This window comes from Boleophthalmus pectinirostris, unplaced genomic scaffold (genome assembly GCF_026225935.1).
Source record: "Boleophthalmus pectinirostris isolate CB_2022bp ecotype Guang Dong unplaced genomic scaffold, ASM2622593v1 HiC_scaffold_23, whole genome shotgun sequence".
Classification (NCBI taxonomy): domain Eukaryota; kingdom Metazoa; phylum Chordata; class Actinopteri; order Gobiiformes; family Gobiidae; genus Boleophthalmus; species Boleophthalmus pectinirostris.
The window spans coordinates 29,610,764-29,630,636 of NW_026571207.1; the positions used below are offsets into that span (position 1 = coordinate 29,610,764).

General features: G+C 38.6%; 2 protein-coding genes across 2 annotated transcripts in view; one reads left to right on the forward strand and one right to left on the reverse strand.

Moving 5' to 3' along the window:
* Nucleotides 1-15,456, reverse strand: part of sh3bgrl (SH3 domain binding glutamate-rich protein like) — a 31,324-nt gene extending 15,868 nt beyond the window's left edge. Inside the window, exon 1 of the mRNA XM_020917713.2 lies at nt 15,249-15,456. Coding sequence (XP_020773372.1) covers nt 15,249-15,293 — 45 coding nt within the window. The 5' untranslated portion in view covers nt 15,294-15,456. The remainder of the gene's footprint in view (nt 1-15,248) is intronic.
* An 857-nt stretch (nt 15,457-16,313) lies between these two features.
* hmgn7 (high mobility group nucleosomal binding domain 7) lies at nt 16,314-19,518 on the forward strand. Its single transcript, XM_020917714.2, has 6 exons — nt 16,314-16,468; nt 17,420-17,452; nt 17,639-17,668; nt 18,248-18,295; nt 18,390-18,509; nt 18,604-19,518. Exons 1-6 carry the CDS (start codon nt 16,454-16,456, stop codon nt 18,649-18,651), a joined length of 294 nt encoding a protein of 97 aa, XP_020773373.1. The 5' UTR covers nt 16,314-16,453; the 3' UTR covers nt 18,652-19,518.
* The last annotated feature ends 355 nt before the right edge of the window (nt 19,519-19,873 follow it).

Below are 19,873 nucleotides of genomic sequence, written 5' to 3' on the forward strand. Positions count from 1 at the left end.
AAGCATACGCCCAGTGTCTTAAATTAAAAAAAAGAAAAAAAAGATGTAACAATATCCAAATCTCTCGGTATATTTTGAAGATCTACGTCTCACTGTATGATAAACTATGAATATACTACTTTTTCCTCTTAAAATGCATTGACAAGACTTAATCAAAAGAGCTGATTTTAAAAATGCATATAACATTTATTTCTTCATGAAGTCTGCACTGAAACAGAGCAAAGGATCATGGGCTGTGTAGTTCCCTGTTTTTTTGTTTTGTTTTTTTTTTAGCTATTGTTGCATCTTAGGTATTCATTTAAGCAGACAGACTTCTAATTTGATATATTGTGATGGTATTATGATACCATATATATTCCGGTTATTGCTACATCCCTAATATTTACTATAGGTTGGGTCTTGAGTGATATAAGAAGATTAACCGGGGTGTTGCATGCATACATCTACTAGTAAGTCAAAGAATTAAACTGTAATTTTAAACTTCCACATAATTACCAAAATATGAACTAAACAGCAATACAATATGAGAATAATATTGTAATTAATATGTAGAATGCACAGTTCTATGGCACAGTTCCCATGTTAAACTCATCAACGGTGCAAGCATATAAGGAAATTCAGTCTACACATGTGTCTGTCATCTTCCTACTTCTGCTTGTGTGTGTTGTGACCATGAAATCGTCCAATCAGATAGCAGCGTGAGTGAGAGTAAGACCAGGATGTCCAAATTAGGTCATACGGAAACAGGCTCTCCTCTGGGACACAGGAGGAGGTAAGTGGTCAAAACACAAGCCAAATAAGGCCAGCTTTAAGACGGGCAGGGCTGCACCGCACAAAATCAAATACAACGAAAATGCGGTCATGGTAAAGCTTAACAATAATGTAAAAATGTCTACTGGCAAATATTGTGATTTTAAATGCATTTCATTTCATATTTTAAAACAGTCTCTTAGCATTAACCTTTGAGAGAAGACTGAAATATTAACTGCTGAACTAATACAAGAAACATGCATTTCAGAACATGTTTGTAGAGATGTAAACTGCAAAGTTAGAAGTTTTTTTTTTTGCTTCTTTTTGTTTTGATTTATAAGACAGAAAATGTAATGTATGCAGATAGATGTTATGTTACTTCAAGGTCCAAATATTACACAAAAAAGTGACTCATGTGAACTTTAAGCCATGTTATAATGCTGTTACCTCATCAAAAAAAAAAAAAAAAAAAAAAAAAAAAAACTGAAGTTGTGTTTTGTTTCATTCACACATTTGAGTAATCCTTTATTATTATTTATTATTATGAGTCTGTCTACAACTCCAAAGCTCAAAATAACATAGATATATATTATAAGCCCTTTGAATTATTGTATCATTTATCTCTTGTTAATTGCAACCATAACAATCACATCTCCATTAATTTTGCAGTCCTTTATGATAAAAACAGCTGAACCAGACAACAACCTGGGAGAGAAGAAGCTCCTCCCAACCTTATGGTAAGATAGAAGTACAGCGGATAATTCCACTGTGTTTTTATAACAACTTTGCGGAATTCAAATAAGGAACTAAAATGGAAGCTTATCAGAATTTAATCTTTAGGAGAAGTTGTTTACTTTGGTCAAAGAACCATAATAGTGATTCCCAAAAGGAATTAGCTGGAGATAAATTACGGGAACTTGTCCAACAATTTTACAAACCTCTAGAGGAGAAATCAAGATAATCAAATTCTGCAAATATGAAGAAAAAAAAAAAGGATTAAAGTCTGCGAGTCTGGTCCTATTGCTGCTTTTTTACCGCACAACTACTATCATCACAAAACTATTATTAAAGGGCCCATTTATAATACATCTATATTATCATGTTGTTTACTCATAACAAACATACCTGGAGTTGCACATTTAAGCTGGGCTCTTCTCTCAAACGGAAAACAATCTGTTCCACCTTGTGATGTCATGGGGTAATACAGGAAGTGCACCACTGTGTTTTTAAAATTCACACACATTCACTAGAATCATGTGGATAATCTCTGTACCTTTTTTGTTTAGTAGGAAATTCCAGGGCAATTTCGGTTGACTTGAAAACTACCGCTGCGTGACATCACCAGGTGGAACAGAGCATTTTGAGCTTTGGAAATGTAGATAGTAAAAATAAAAGATTACTCAAACATGTGTGAATGAAAGAAAACACAAGTCCAGGTATGTTTTTGATGAAGTGACAACATTACAACACGGCTGAAAACTCACAAGAGTCAATTTTGCGTAATATAGGACCTTTAACTAATATACAAAACTACTACTTCATGGTTTTGCATTACTGAGGATGTTATTATGTATTTACAGTATTACTAGGACCCCAAACTGTATTTCTCAAAGTGTGGTAGAGGTCCACTGGTAGTACTATGTGAACTCCTCTAGGTGGTATTCACTTCAAGAGGGTGATAATATTGCGCTAAGTTGTTTGTTGGTGCTCTGAAAAAAAAACTTTTAGGTGGTAACTTGATGTGAAAATTTGCAGAACCACTGGCAAGAATAGATTAACGATTAACTATTACTTCTGCTTCTCCTTTAACTGCTTTGTGGTTCTGTTTATTTAGTGTTTGGATCTTGCTTTGAAGTGAACTCTATCAGAAATCTATATCTCTTCTTCCCCGCCGTTGTAGCTGGTCTCTCCCTTAAAACAAGCCTGCACTGTGCCATTGCCAAGTAAAATTAATTTGCAGGAAAATTGTCCACGCTTCATCTGGCCTTGGTCTAATTGCAGTGTAAGAACTCCCATCTCCCCCGTTCGGTCGCACAGCTCTGGTCTCTGGAGTCAGAGCCTGGCACGTGCTTTCAACTGTGTGTCTATATTTGCCTTATTCTGGAAGTTGCATGGGCACTGTCATCGTCATTAAGGTTGTATTACTTAGAATCGGGCTGCTGATCTTAATAGAAAATAAGTTATAAACAGACTACAAAGCCATTTTAAAGTTTCCATATTACACTATTTTCTGATCGATGTTATAATGTTTCCTCAACAAAAACAAACTTGGAGTTGTGCTTTGTTTCATTCACACATTTAAACACACAAGCCCTGCATATTTAGACTGTTCTTCTCTCAAATTGGAAGCTCTCTGCTCCACCTTGTGATGTCATGTGGTAATACAGGAAGTGCTCGAGTGTGTTTTTAAACTCCACATACCTTCACTAGAATCATTTGGATAACTTCAGGCCTGGGAATGCCAATCTCTACTGAACAAAAGGAAAACGGTAGCTGTAAACTTAAAAAAACTACTGCTTCATGACATCACGAGGTGGAACAGAAGATTTTGAACTTTAAAGATATAGACAGACTAATAATGCAAAGTTACTCAAACATGGGTAAATGAAACAAAACACAACAACAAGGCATTGGTGCACATAAACTAGGGATGGGCATGATTAATCGATTAATTGATAATTGATCATTAAGAATTTCATCGATTACGTTAATTTTAATCGACAAACCGAATGTAGTTTGCTGTGCGTAGCGTGACCAAACAGGGGTCTGTACATGTGTCTCTCTGCACTCAGAAGGAGCGAGCAAACACAAACAGTCGGTCAGTCTGCAGTGTACCGAAGCACAAATGCGTATTTAACGATGATTTGTACAAGAAATTCCATGCTTTCCGTTACGTTCGGGACACGTGTGAGTCCATGTGCACAGTGTATAAAGCAGCACATATGTTTCGGTGTCCAGTGGGAAAAAGTTTTACCAGGTGAGAGTCGCGCAATGTCGATGACGAGTCCCAACCTCCCTCCCCCCGTACAGTGTCCTGGTTTTGACAAACGCAAATCTGGTCACACTAACCTGTATTCCACTGAGTCATGTCTTTTAATCTGACAGAAGTTGACCGCATCAGCGACACAAGAGCTGTAGTTTTATCTTCGCTGAGTTTATGCAAATTAGCGATGCTGTTTTAAGTTTAGTTTCTGTGAGAGTTGCGCATAAGTGAATTAAACACATTATAATTTCAAACGGGCTGATGTGGCTCTAGAGTCATTACGGTTTATATGTCGTAAAGTTGAATTTATTTATGCACATTAGTAGTGCAGATAGTAATAATAATGATGATCATTTTAATATAAAAACGTTAATGATTAATCGATAATCGATCGTTAATTCTTCCGACGATCGATTAAGAAAATTTCATCGAATGCCCATCCCTAACATAAACATTGAACATTTTACACAAATCAGCCTATTTTACATCGTATTTTAGCAGCCAAATGTTTTCAAATTCTCCATTTAAATGAATGGGAATGGATTGATTATTATTTTAAAAGTGCACTCTGTAACTTTCTGGATGAGCGTCCATCACCTGCTTGTTTCTATGGGTATGTCATTGCTCTGCTTAGAATGTGCCACAGTATGACATCAAACAGCTCTACTTTACCACTTACTTTATTCAATTACAGGTGGTTTAATAGCTCAAAAATACTTAGAAAGACAGACATTCTGACTGAGCGGGGTCACCTCTCCACAGATCTGACATGTAACTTAGTCGGGTGTGGTCGTCATCATGATAGAAAGGTTTAAAACCATACTGTGAAACATTCCAGACACAGCAAAAACATCTCCACGAAGAAAAGCATTTGACGCCTAACGCAATGTTAAAAATAACACATCAGAAATCAAAGTGTTGCTCAAAAAGATAATAATAGCACCGCATCTGTAATTCATAGTGTATAAATACAAATGTTTGAGAAATTACACCTCAAGGTTTGTTTTTCTTTTTCAAACAAATGCTTCATTTTGGTTTCTAACATTAGTAACACGGTCAATCCAGTTTTAGTGCCTGCCAGCCAAAACACACACACTTTAACAAAACATTACAAAGACGTTTAGGTCTGGAACACTCTGCCTCCTTGACTTCAGATGGGCGTGACTGACAGGTGGATTAACCAGTGAGAGAAGCACACGGTCCATTTACTGTATGTGAAAACAAATGGCACCTACTACTAAAATGTAAAATTAGCAGCTGCAATTGGGCTGTCCCAAGTGTATATAAGGACATTTAATGCTCTGGCTGATCACCAATTAATTTTGCAGGTCTGGTAAATATCAACAATAGTTTTATTATCATGAAATCGAATTAAAACAACTGGACTTAAATTTTTGCCAACCTCTACTGAACAAAAGCTAAAACACAAAGCCCTGAGGATGCTGCTTGGTTAGTAACAAAATGTAGGCTGCAAAAGTTTAGTAAGTCCAGTTGTTTTGATTCAGTGTCGTGGCAATATCTTATTCCTAGAGATCTCCAGAACTGATTAAAAAAACTGACAATACATATTCCTGCATGTGTATTCTCACAGCGTTCTATGTCCAACATGAGTTACAGTTACCTTGAGAAATGCAAGCTACCTTCTCTGTTTTCATGGTGCATTAAAATGTCTGTAAAAGAGGATTTTCTGCTCTTTGGTTTCACACCACATCACACGAGTGGCAGAGCTCCCATCAGAGGAAAAGGTCAGATTTCAGACATTAACCAAAGACATACAGCGGCAGGCATTGATCAGACTTAGTGCCCACTACACTCACACACACACACAGTTAGGATCAATATAGAGCATGCTCTGATTCAATTAACTCTTCGAGCAGCTTTGCAGAGTTAAAGCCTATTTGGCTGAGGCTGTTGAAATGTAAACACAGTGGATGGAAAACATGGGAAGTACAGGCAGCTCAGTGGAAAATATAATAAATCACAAATATTCAAATGATTATTTGCTTAAAGAGAGGTGGAGCGCCAGCGTTGCCTAAAAATAAGAGAACAAATAAATGGAATTAAAGTGACGTATCTGAAATATAGACTGACTGTTTTTCCACTCAAGGAAATATTGGCGCTCACACACTTAAAGGGCCCATATTATGCTATTTTCTGATATAATGTTTCCTCATCACAAACATACCTGGAGTTTTGTTTTGTTTCATTCACACATGTTTAACACAGAAACCCTGCATTTGTCTTCACTAAATTTGAAAAAAACAAACAAAAAAAACAACAACAAAAAAACAGTGATGTCATGTGGTAATACAGGAAGTGCTCTACTGTGTTTTAAAACTCCATACACCTTCACTAGAATCATTTGGATCATTTCAGCCCTTGATTTGCCAATCTCTACTGAACTAAATGTAAAAGGTAGCTGTTGAAAACTTTAAAACTACCACAACATGACATCACAAGGTGGAACAGAGCATTTTGAACTTTGGAAATATAGGCCGATTAAGAATTACGGGTTACTCAGACATGTGGATGAAACAAAACACAACTCCAGGTATGTTTTTGAGAAGGTAACAGCATTATAACATGACTTAAAGCTCAAAAGAATCAATATAGTACGACTACTACAACTACTGCTACCACTACTGCTACTACTACTATTACTACTACAGTGACTCCTAATCTAAAACTTACCATCTTTGCCTTTTGAGCAGACTTGTGTACTCATTTACTACCTAAGCTCCGAGTGTTTATAGACCAAATAGGCTTACTCCTGATTACATCAAGTCTGAATTGGATGGAAAACACTGTGACGTTTACTGAAGTCCAGACCGTCTCCCTACAGCCTCGCCCAAAATACAACATTGCAGCATTTAGTTAGAATTATCCTCATCATGGCAGGATTACAGTCTACAGTGTCACAAAGTATGCCTGGTCTTATCTTCTGAACATTACACTTTTCAGATTCTAGGATGTGATTAGGTCAGGATGGGGGTGGGGGCCTGTTTTCTCTATTGATAGTGTGCAGCTGATGCCATCAACATTTCCTGGGGGTGTCATGCTGACTGAAGGTACAACTCAGTCTGAAGTTTTGTTACTCAATTTAGACTTAATCTGATTCGTCACTACATTTTTTTTTGTTTAAAATCAAACTCCTAAACAGACCATGAATGCTTGTATTGATCACAGGCTTCTGAAAATGTACGGTTTAAATCAATATTGTGTTTTTTCTTGGGTTTTCAGACTATCTTCAAACTTTTTTGGCAGTGTTTACTAATGTGCGCAATGTGTCTCCATGGTAATTACAGATAAAACCTTCCCAGAGTGACCATAAAGTAGGCTATCAATTGATTACATTGTACTTTACCATGAAATATCAAAAAATAAATTCACAAATGTCGAATCTGATCAGTTCTAATAGTGACTAGACTCATTTTAACAACATTTTACATGCGAGATCTGTGTTAAATATTATTGGCCTATACAATGTGACGTCATCTGAAACCCACCACCTGTTTCTGTAGGAACACCTGTCCTCTGCGTTTGACCCATCCTTCAATGTCACTGGGGCAACCTGTCAGGAGCAGTGGGGGCTTTAGTTCTGTACCCATTTCTAGATCTTGAGCTGGTCTTGGTCAGGACTACATTAGTTGGAGGATTTTAACTGTTGTGCATGTTTTGGACGGACGGGGGAAACCGGAGTGCCCAGAGGAAACCCACCCAAACACAGGGGGAAAACATGCACACTCTGCACAGTTGGAAAGCTATCTTGAATTTTGTCAGTAAAAATAAAACAAGGCCCAAATCAAGTATCATATATTAGCTGTAAGGGCATTTAAACATAAAAGCATAGATGCCAACTAACTGTAGGCCTGTTACAGTAATGAATATATCGACTTATCATTCAACGTAGACTCCAGACCTTTATTCATCATCAGATTCTCAAAAAGATACACTAAATATTAAATGTTAACTTTGTCAGTATTGCAGTTAGGGCTGCTCTGTTATGGAAAAAATCATTATCACGATTATTTTGGTCAACATTGAAATCACGATTATTCAAAACGATATTTTTTATTGTTACACGGTGCATTTATTCAGCATTTCTCTCTCTGTCGCAAAAAAAACAAAACAAAACAAAAAATTTTGTTATTGATAATTTACGCAAAACTTTCAAATTGAAAATAAATATAGACTACAAATATGAACCTTACAGCAGTTTTGCAATGTATAAAATATAAAATAAATAAAATATACTTTGGACATGAAATAAGGCATAAAAAAACAAACTAATACATCCAGCTGTTCTACAATCTCTATATTTAAAAAAAAAAAAAAAAAATAAAAAAAACATATACTTATTTATATCCCCAAATAAACTTTGCTTGGACAGTTTGGAGATTGTTTGACACACAAATTGAAACCGTGATCAAAATTCAATGAATTGCACAGCCTTAACTGCTGGGAAAAAAAAAAAAAAAAAGTACTGGTTATGGACATTTGGGCCAATTTACCTGGAAGCCTAAGTGTTTAAACAACAGCAACAAAAAAAAGTCTGAACATGCCTGGTCTATATTTACTTAAAAATGTGTTGTTGTGACAAGTGTACTCACTATAACCACCAGGGCTCAGCCAAATGTGCCCTATCAGACAGACTGACAGCTCACTACTGACCTATGGACTCAGTGAGACAGACATGAGCTGTAAATCTGATCTGGAGCGAAAGTGAAGACTTTGACACAGATCCTGCATGTAAGAGCTCCTTTGTGCTTTTACAATGGCAATAAGGAAAGAACGCTCCACTTTGGCAACAGCAAAAACAGGAAAAGCTCGTCAGAAGGTTTAATTTTTGCATGAATAAACAGACTTGTGAATTTGAATGTGAGGGTCAGCATAAAGTTTGTGTTTGGAAATGAGTTTTTGCAATTCAAATGTTTGTGTAGCTTAGTTGTAAAGTCATAGAAGGGGAATTTCTCCTGGGAGTGATATGAGGTAGGGTGTCTTTGTCAGTTTTACATAATAGGGGCAGCGTTTGTTGGTATGACCTCATCTTGGCGCTCAGCTCTGATTGAAATCTTAGCTCCGTCTCTGGGGAGTTCACGTCCAGTCACCAGTAGAATGTTTTCTCAGGTATAACAAACACATTCAAAATGACTGTCGTTGTTTTTTTCTTCTGCATTAGCATCAGTTGCATAAACCTTTTGCACAAATATGAAGACAACATTCAGACAAAACCTTTTTATGCACAAAACTATTCTAGCTACTTATTTTGAATTTGTTGTTACCGTTTATATTTTTGCTCTTTGTTAATATAATGTTTTGTGTGAGCTACTGTGTCCAAATAATTTCCCTTGTGGATCAATAAAGTAAGTATAGACTAGACTACTGTCCAAGCCCAAAATGCTCTGTTCCAACTTGTGATGTTAGTTTTCAAGTTAATGATTGATCCAAATTATTCAAATTATTCTGGTGAAGATATATGGAGCACTTCCTGTATTACCACATGACATCACAAGGTAGAACAGAGTGTTTTCAGTGTCTAAGTCAAACTAGAAATGGGTCATAGATAGAATTACTGGTTGATTAATATGTGAAAGTTGTTTGATTCTAGTCTGTATAATCCCTCACTCGCCTGGTCCAATGTAGAAAAGGCTTCAAAAGTTAAGTCCTCTTGAAAATACCATCAGACTGTCTCACGGATTGGAATCTTGATTGCAAAAACAGATGACTACCTTTTGAATTTCCACCACGAAGGGCCGCTAAAGGGCATAGGTCAAAATCGACTGGCCTAGGAAGTATTCAGGGAAAAAGAAACCAAATAAAATGACATCTTTGCAAATGTAAGTGTTCCAAAAGGTTATAAATTGCATGAATATAGGCTAGAATGACAAAATAGGCCACAGATTTATGTAGTTTTTTATAGATTTAAAATGTGTGTATTTGGAAGACTTAATTCCCTACGTCTTTTCTTCATGATGTAGGTAATGTGCCGCGAACGGAGCTAACTGGTATATTAAGCTTTTCCCAAATCTCGTAGGAAGAAGGACAATAATGTCTTTCCCCTTGATAAAATTCACCAAACATTCTCTTTGTTCCTTGATCTTAGGAATCGTTGACAACACAGAATGTCTGGTTCTTCACTGATTGGCTGATGCCCGAACTTGCACTTCTGGGGTTTTTGCGAACCGTCTATTGTATTCTGATTCCTGACCTAGTCACTGGAGAGAAATTAAATTTGAGCGGAGGCATTAGGTGGAGCCAGGCTGGCTAGAAATATGCAAGGTTTGTGTGTTAAACGTGTGACTGAAACAAAAACAAAACATAACTCCAGGTATGTTTTTGATGAGGAAACAGCATTATAACAGAGATCAGAAAATAGTGAAATATGAGCCCATTAAAACAAAAGAGAACTAACATAACAAATACTAAAGTAAAGTAGTAGTAAGTAGTAAAGTAGTGTTACTAAAGTAACACTAGTGCAAAACATAACTGATATTTTTAGATTAGCAGATGGAGACTTTCTATGACATAAAAAACAGATTGTCACTCAGCCCTGTTTATAGGGAACATCATTGTTGTGTACTCTCTGCACTCACTGTTTTTAAGAGCAAATCAATGGTCGCGCTAATGTACTCTGCAGACAGACACACTCTCAACTCCAACACTGTCTCTGAAGCAAGTATTTCTGAGACTCTGCTTCTAAGCTTCAGTAAATGTTTAGCCAGTTAACCTTCTCTACTCGGTCAGACTGCAGACTCTGAGCTTAAACTTTTCCTAAGAATCAACTGAGTGTCTCAACTCAAACAGACAGTATAAACAACAGATATATTTGAATTAAGTCAAGTCCAAGTGCTCACTGAAAGACTGGCGTGGTAGCTCAAGAACGTTTATTATATACGGATGGGACAAGATCTCGTGCCACAAAATCTCATGAGACGGAACTGCCACAAGATCGTGCACACGTACTAAAAATGATCTTGTGAGAGTCTTTCCTCATGTTTTTATGGTTGGATTGAAAAAATACAGTACTGCACACAAAAAGCAGAGCTACAATCACAGCAGAAATATTAAATAAAGTAAATAAAGTAAATAAAAAATGGTGAGGCTAAAATTGGGCACAATGTATTTATTATAGCCTAAGAGCCTGTTTACACAAAAACGCTTGCAGGTAAAAACAGCTAAATATTTTATTGGAAGTGTCTTTCTGTCTGTCTTTAAAAACGCAAAAATCTGAAACCACCCTCCAGAGTGGAAAAGTTAAATACGCTCCGTCGTAGCGTTTCCGTCTACACTGCCCAAGATGCAAAACTCTGGTCAGATCTGCTCACGTTACGTTCACTTTTACATCACATACATAAAGTACACAGAAACAAACATGTCAGATCATTTCCATGTGTCGGACCTTCAAGCTGCTCTAATAAACTTACAGGAGGCTCCCAACAAATGTACAGAATATGTAGAGATACTATTAGTGAACGGAGAAGGATCTGCAAACACCTCTGTCAAATTCTGGATGCACCAGTTCGTCACAGGCAAGACAGACGGCTGTGGATGAGACCCTGGAGAACCAGTCGATGGTGGGACAACTTTGTGGAAGGAGTAGCTGATGAAAATGTGTGGCGTGGCTTTAAGTACAAGCGTCCCCAGTCAAATCCCACACACTTTTGCATCACCGTATGCACGCAGATTTCTTCCCGAAAACTCTCGTCTAAACACGGAATAAAAAGCGAAGACACGACGCCACTTTTGCGTCTTCCGTTCAGACCGTCATCATATAAACGTAGCCTAAATAATGTCAAAATCTCATCTTGTCTTGTTCTTGTAGATCAAGTCTCGTGTCTTGTCTTGTGGAAATTGGATCTCGTCCAACCGCTAAAGGCTTGAGATGCACCAAATCAGCTTTTACAATTCTGATACCAATTTCGATACTGTAACTTTAAACATCTGCCGATACCCGATATCAACCAATACCAGCGCAGAGACTAAAAACACCATTTATTTCCATTAAGCAAAAATAAAATAAGACAAAGCTGATCCAAATGCGGCTGTTTTTTATCCCACAAGTAATCACAGAGCAACTTTGTATAAACACAAGTTCAAACATTATGAGTCTTTCTGAGCCAACTATGACCTGTAAATAGTCATATTACATCAGTTTATATGTCCAACCAGGATGCCGGCTAAACTGAATCTGATCCAGCTTTTTTTGTTTTTTTCAGTACTGGCACCGATATCTGATACAGTATTGGATCGGCACTTCCCTAATAAAGGCATTAAAATCACCAACCTAAGGATTACTTTACATAAACTCTTTGTCAGTGGGAAATATGATGCTTGTTCATGTTTGACACTTGAGTTAAATGGCCACACTTAAAGGTGCATTGTATAACTTTTCTGTTGGAATGTTCCACAGTATGACATTAAACAGCGCTACCTTACATTTATTCAATTATAGTGGTTTTATAGCTCAAAAACACCTAGAAATAAATGTGTTCTAACTGTGAGTGAGGTTGCCTCTCCACAGATGTGACCCATAACTTGGTCTGGTTTGGTCTCCATGATGATAAAAAGTTTTAATACCATACTGTGAAACATTCTAGATGAAGTAATAACATCTCCATGAAGAAAAGCATTTGATGGAAAGTTACACAATGCACCTTTAACTTTCTCTGCTCTTTCAGACATTTTTCAGGCTCTTAAGCTTTTCTCAAGAATCAACTGAGCGTCTTCACTCAAACGGATAGTACCAACAACAGATATATTTAAATTAAGTCAAGTCCAAGTGCTCCTTGAAATACTTGACTATTCAAACAGCACCTGACTAGGCAAATAAAAGAGGTTTTGCATAGAATTCAGGATTATTCATTCAAAGAAGAACTCTTAACCAGCTGTTAACTAAAGTTTTGAATAGAAAAGTTTTACAAGACGTGCAGTAATCATGTGCCGTTGTTATTTACTTTACTGTTACTACCAATTTTTTACTGCTGGAGTGAGCTACCCAAGATCCCCAAGATGTTTTCTTTTATTTATTTCTTTTGTTTATTTATAGTCTTATGATCTAGTTGCTTTTAGTGAGCTACCATGATGTTGCCTGACAAATCCAGATCATCTCTCTTTGTCAGACGAAACTGCAGATTTATGTTATTAGGTTCTTTTCAGACCAAGAGTTTGTTTTCATACCTGTCAGTTTCGACTGCTCACTAGCGCTCTTCCTCAGAGTGGTCACGTGATGTTGCTGTGACGTGTCCGGTCAGCTGATCTATACAGGTTTTTGGCGCTGTCTTCCTACCAGTGGAGGCAGGACGTCAGCACCATCTGCAGTCTGACTTCCTCAGGACAGTATCAGGAAAAAAGGAACATAGAACAGAATGCGAGAAGGAAACAGTGAAGGCGTGTACACGAAAAACAAAACACAAAGCAGAACAGGAGGAACTCAAATCGGCCATTTCTGACCACTGTAAAAGAGAGAACCAGATTATGGACTGGGATGGAGCAAACATCATTGGGACAGAGGAAAACAAACATCGCCACTGGATTAAAGAGGCAATCGAAATACGGAAACGTGCCCACGGGACTATAAACCGGGACGAGGGGGCTTTTTTACTCTCACACACCTGGGATACTGTCCTGAGGAAGTCGGACTGCAGATGGCGCTGTCGTCTTGCCTCCACCGGCAGTAAGACAGCGCCAAAACCTGTTTAAATCAGCTGACCGGACACGTCACAGCAACATCACGTGACCACTCTGAGGAAGAGCGCTAGTGAGCAGTCGAAACTGTCAGGTATGAAAACAAACTCTTGGTCTGAAAAAAAACCCTAATAACATAAATTATCGAAAGACCAAATGAACCTCATCGGACTATGAGACTGCAGATCATTCATTCATTCAGTCATTCATTTGCCAGGATGATCTATAGCTGGAGAACTTTTATCATTACGCTGTTTGGGAACCATACAGACACGGGAAGAACCTACAAACTCCACATCAAAAAGCCCACATGCTTCAAATACAAGTGTAACAAAAACGCGTCCATGTTGCAATGACCTGTTTTCCTCACAGCATTATTGTGGTGTATGGGATGGGCTTGGTACAAACAAACCCACTGCAGCCAGCCAAAGGCAAATCTCCAAAGCTGTGTGGCGTAGTGTCTCTTTGGGCCTGTTTGCTTTTATGTTATGGCTAGGGCCGCACAATATACTGCAATTAAATCAAAATTACAATCTGAGTTGGCACAATTATCAGATCGCAAACAGACTGTGCGTAGATAATAGGATTCACATAGCAAACAACAGAAATACTGTAAATAGTGTTTAGATCTTAAAGGGCCACAATTATGATTTTCGATCTATGTTATAATGTTGTTTCCTCATCAAAAACATACCTTGAGTTGTGCTTTGTTTCATTCACACATGTTTAAACACGCAAACCCTGCATATTTAGGCTGAGTTCTTCTCTCATATAGAAAATACTTTATTCCACCTTGTGATATAATGTGGTAATACAGAAAGTGCTTTTTAAATTCTATACAACTTTACTAGAAATATATATATAATTTCAGGCCCGGAATTGTCAATCCTAACTGAACAAAAGGTAAACCAGGCAGTTAAATGCAAAACAATCACTACAGGAGGTGGAACAGAGCATTTTGAGCTTTGGGGATGTAGACAGACTAATAATAAAGAGTTCTTCAAACATGTGCAAATGAAACAAAACACAATTCCAAGTATGTTTTTGAGGAGGTAACAGCATTATAATAAGACTTAAAGCTCACAAGAGTCAATTCTGCATAATATAAGACCTTTAAGCACTGTTTCAAAAATACTGCTATTGATGCCTGCTAATAGAAACATGAGGTCACTTCCTGTAGTTCAGATGATCAGATGTAGCTCCACACACCACTAAACAGGCACATGCAAACATGCTTTGAGAGATTAGGTCCATGTTTTGTCTGGACTCTGGGTCTGGGGCTTACGCGTTCCTGAGCTCCAGCTGCATTTCTGAAGGGGCCCTGGAGAATTGCATCACCGTTATTCCTCTGCTGCTCCAAAGACCTGACTGAGTGACACTACACGATGTGGGCCTATATACACATACCACTGCAAGACCCCTGCACATATAAACGGCTCATAACATCACAGTGCAGGCATTAGAGATGTAAATGTTTGCTGATGTAAAAATACTTTGAGCTTTCCTGTTTTTGTTAGTGTCAGTTGCAGTCTGTTAGTACAGGAAGCTTGGTGACAAACCACAGCTGAGAGAGGGGTGCCCAGCCTCTCTTCCTCCTTAAAAGTTTTTTTGTTTTTTTTTTTGATAAACTGAAATTAATTCTGTCTTTGTTCAGTGTAGAAGGAACGAGAGCTGGACAGAGCCCAAGAGTGATGATTCAGACCAGTGCATGCTAAATGATTATAATGTTTGGAATAGCTTTGTGAGTTCAATAAAAGTTCAGCTGCTTCCATCCCTCTGCTTCCTATAACAAAAACAGAGCTACATAACTGCTATATGGTGCTGTTCTTACCGAAGTGGATCCGGAGGACGATGCTATGTAGACTTTGATCACCATGTTGAAGCCGTGATGCTGGCGCTGTTGTAGCGGTAGAGGTGCTCTGTTTCCCGGTGACAGCCTCACTGCGCGGTTCGGGCGGAGACAGCGAGCACCAAACTTCCCGGAGGCTGCTGCTAAAGCTGTCGCGAAAGGCAGCGCAGACTATCTGCGCAAATGCTCAGCGCTGTGGATGAAGGTTTGCATTCCTCCTCCGCCTCTCCGCTGCACCCCGCCCCTTCAGCCCTCTCTCTGCTTTCTCTGGGCTCACACTCCCAGACACGTACGCGCACGCAGCGAGGCGCAGTAGACCTATCATGATGGCTTGAATCTTTCTCACCGGCCCATTGTCTGTGGCCCTATTGTCCTGTGTCCAGAGCAAACACTGGTCATGCCTCGTCCTTTCTCCCAAATATCACTGGTGTTTTTGTCAAAGTGACAGAAGAGTTCATAATTTGCCGTGATTTCAGAGGAGCGCGCCTTTGTATCAGCACAGGCAGTGGAAGCGCCTCCACGCCGGCTCAGAGGCGCTACATTTATTTCGTAGACTTTGTAGGCCCCCTGCAGGCGTCTGGAGCGGGCGACACTGAGGCTTTTTCCCTGAAACGAATTTAGGAACGCCGACTGACAAACAAAAAATGTGTCGGAGGGGAGTGGGCGCCATATTGGACTCAAACATGAAGTGAATAGTGGTGAAATGCCTCCTCGCGGGGCGCAGCAGATGTTAGGACTTGTCTTTGTACGAGCTATAGGGGATGCATGGCTTTTACCCAGGCGCATGTTACGCTCGGTACAATGTTGCGTTCAAATGAACACGGGATTCTCTGTTTGATTGAACATGAGCGCGCGCAGGCGACTTGCCCTCGTTTGCAGTGCCGTTTTGTTGCTTTCCTCCCTTCTCGCTCTGCAAGAAGCCATTCGCAGAGACCCAAGAAGAACATCACCGGCTCCAAAAATGCTCCAAGTGCTCTGCAGCCTCGAAAGGCGCCTCCTGATTGGCCTAGAGCCTATCAATCATGCCTTTAGCCGCACCCCTCCCCCCATTCAACCACTCTCCTCTCTGTTCCAGTGTGTTTACTACACTGCCGACCATAGGGGAGACACTCGTCTTCACATGCACTGAGCCCAACAAGAAAAACTGTTTTTAGTTGTCTTTGTAAGAAAATCTCCAAAAGATCAACATGCCCAAGAGAAAGGTACGTATTTTCCAAATACTGGAAATTATTTGAAGACGGTAACAGCTAATAACGGTGTGCAAAGGATTGGGAAGACATCCTCAGAGACATTACTTAATTATAACGCAATGAATAGTCGTCGTTTTTTGTTGGTAATTTTTGGGCAGGTTGTAGATAAAACGTGTATTTTTTGTGTGTTGGAATGAATATTTTCCCATTCGGACATGACCTATAAAATGCGTTTGAGTGCGCGAGCCGCTGTCCTTTGGGGAGTCAGAAGTCTCTCGGTCTCCATGCAGTTAAAGCACAAGCAGCAGCCATGCTTTGCAGCTCTTGTCCACCTTCGTCGCCGACCTACCGAGAACAAACGCCTCACTTATCGCCATTTCTGCACCAAACCGGACAAAAGTACCACGAGAAAATGCCTTAGTACCTTTACTTTGCATTTTGACCACAAAAACAAACATTGGCCGTCACGTTTCGATAAAATTATATATTTTCTCTCTTTGTTCATGGTCCCAAATGGCTGCAATAACGTAGACCTGCCGTATGGTGGCGTCTGTGAGCTTCACTGGTCCCTCCCCCTTCTCAGAGACTCCCGCGCCAGCTTTCAAATCTGAGCTCCATGCTTTGAATGAGAGAAAGAGATGGGGGAGTGAAAGGGAACAGCGGGGCCGGGGCCCTCAAAATGCGGCTCCAGCGGCGCACGAGGCTCGGCTCTTACCCCTTAATCCTGAATCCAACCAAAAGTGCTTTATCCATGGCCCACATTTACTAAAATACACCTGGATTTCAAATAAAATTTAATTTACAGGTGAATCTGAAAAGTTTTTTCACCAGGTCTGTAATGATGAATAAAAAGCATTGGAGACATTAAACAAATGTTCCCTCTTTTTATAAACCTTCAATAACCTGTTAAAATGGGTTTTTGATGTATTATCACTAATGTCTTTGTTTCTCTGTGTCTTTCAGGCCGCGGCAGCTGAGGGAGGTGAGAAGGAGGAGGTAAGCACCACAATGTCAAAAACACTTTCTAAATGTGATTAAAACTTTGATTTTACTCAATAATTGATCAATAAAATGATTTAATGTCTCCTTTTGTCACCCTTGGTTATGTTTTAACCTGTAACTTCTGAACATGACTGTTTTTAATATAAAAAGATGTAAATAACCCTTTTTATTCTGTTTTAGCCCCAAAGGAGATCGGCTCGGTTATCAGCGGTAAGAAAACTCAGGGAAAACACTCCACACATGTTCATTTACATTAATACCATGATTTAAAGTGATCAGTTAGTGAATTTTATGTAATACATCTAATTTACCACGCTAATTTAGTTTAAATTAGTAAAAACAACATTAAAACAACATGTTTCACCTCAGTAACACACATTTAAACTTCATAATGACTATAATTACAAACGACATCATTTTACCTCAGTCAACGCTATAAATACGCTTTTAAAGTGCGTTACATGGTGGAAAACTAGTCAAATTTGCATTCACAGTAATATTGGACCTTTATAAGCAATTAAAACCTAAATTATCTAATTAAAATGTAAGTACAAGTTATTCATGATGATAATGTAACTAAAATCACATTTTAAAACTACATTTACATTTAAGTGTCCAAGAAATAAAAAAATATCGATGTATAAACTGCACACAGGCAATTTTAGATGCCTTAATCAATATTTTGGAGGATTATGATCAGTTATACTTAAATTAACATTGGGAAACAATACAGAAGGGATTATAGTGTTTAAATTCTTATTTCTAACTTAATTTTGTCCTTTTTTGCAGAGACCGGCCCCACCTAAGCCTGAACCAAAGGCTAAGAAGGCAGCCAAGGTAATATTATGAAAACCTATGTCTAAGAACCACATTAACAATCAAATGTAGGTAATTTGAAGTAAAATTCTAATAAAACTTTGCGAATTTACAGAAAGAAAAGGCTGTGAACGACAAGAAGGAGGACAAGAAGACCAAGAAGGCGAAGGAGAACGCAGAGGCCGAAGCCAATGAGGAAAACCACTCTGAGAACGGAGACGCCAAGACCAATGAGGTACGTGCGACACTTAAAACGACGAAAATGCGCTTCTGTAACTTGTAAGTGGAGTTGTTAATGGATTTTTCTGCATTATTTGTGTGTTTTTCAGGATGAGGCAGCTCCAGAAGAGGCCAAGGAGGAGGCTAAGTCTGAGTAGCAGCACTGCCCTATCTCACCCTCCCTCAGCGCCCCCACTTCCTCCGATAAAAACCCCAGCCAATCTCACACGGTTTCCCTCCAAGGCGTATTGTTAACAGAGGAATATTTTTATCAATGATTTTATAAGTATCCGTACAGATTTTTAGCACAAAAAGCAAAAGCTGAATAATATGGAGCACCTTGCAGACTTGCAGTGGTCATATCAAAAAAACGTGTCTGCAAGATTTGAGAAAAAAAAAAAGAAAAGAACACACGCAAATCTTTTTTAAATGGCATTCATGATTGTTGAAGGCTTGTTTTGGTGTAGAAAGTGTGTCCCTTTTTGCCGGATTGGCTACTATGTTGTGAGTTGTGTACCCCTTGTGTTCTTTCCCTTTAATCTAGATCTAAACCTTCTGCCGATTTAGTCCTCTCCTCTCCTACAACTTTTTCTCCATGTTTTATTAACGGTTCAACCATTGGTAATGTGGGTGATTTCTTCTTTTAGACTCTAAATGTGCAGTGTGCAGTTCCCTTACGCTTCTGTCTCCTGATCTATTGTTTTATTTTTTCATTGAAATTGTGTTTTAAAAGAAAAAAAAAGTGTGATGTCCATAAGAAAGAGGAAGACGAACATGTACAAAAAACATTCCGGGAACAGCCTCCTCCGACCCTGCGTGTACAAAACAGCTACTGCTCCATCCACATTGATGCTGTCATGTCAGCTTTTCTAAATAATTACAAAATACAACTCTTTTTTTTTTGTTTTTGTTTTTTTTAAATCGAATGAATTTGGAAACCTCTCTGACAAATGCAGGTGTCTGGTCCCTCTCTTATGTTCTGAAATTCTCTTAATAAAAACGAGTCCTGGGAATTTTCCTCGAAACGTTTGCGTTCGATTTGTTCTTTAACTCTAACGTGAAGGTCAACTTAAATACAATAAGATTGCATTGTCACTAAGATAATTACACCCTAACATGTATATCTTAACTAATTCAGCATTCACTTTGTTCACGTACACAATATTAGAGAAAGAAGTGGTAAAATGTAAACCTCTTGGACTTTGGTAGATAAATATATTCTGATCTTTCTCCATAGCACATAAACAGGCCGTCAATTAAATTAAATAAAGTTCAGTGTAGTTGTAACTTTAAATACACGTCAACAGTCATGATTTGAGTCTCAAAGGTTAAAATCCAATGAGTTGTACAGACAGTTAAGATGGAAAGCTACACTGACGA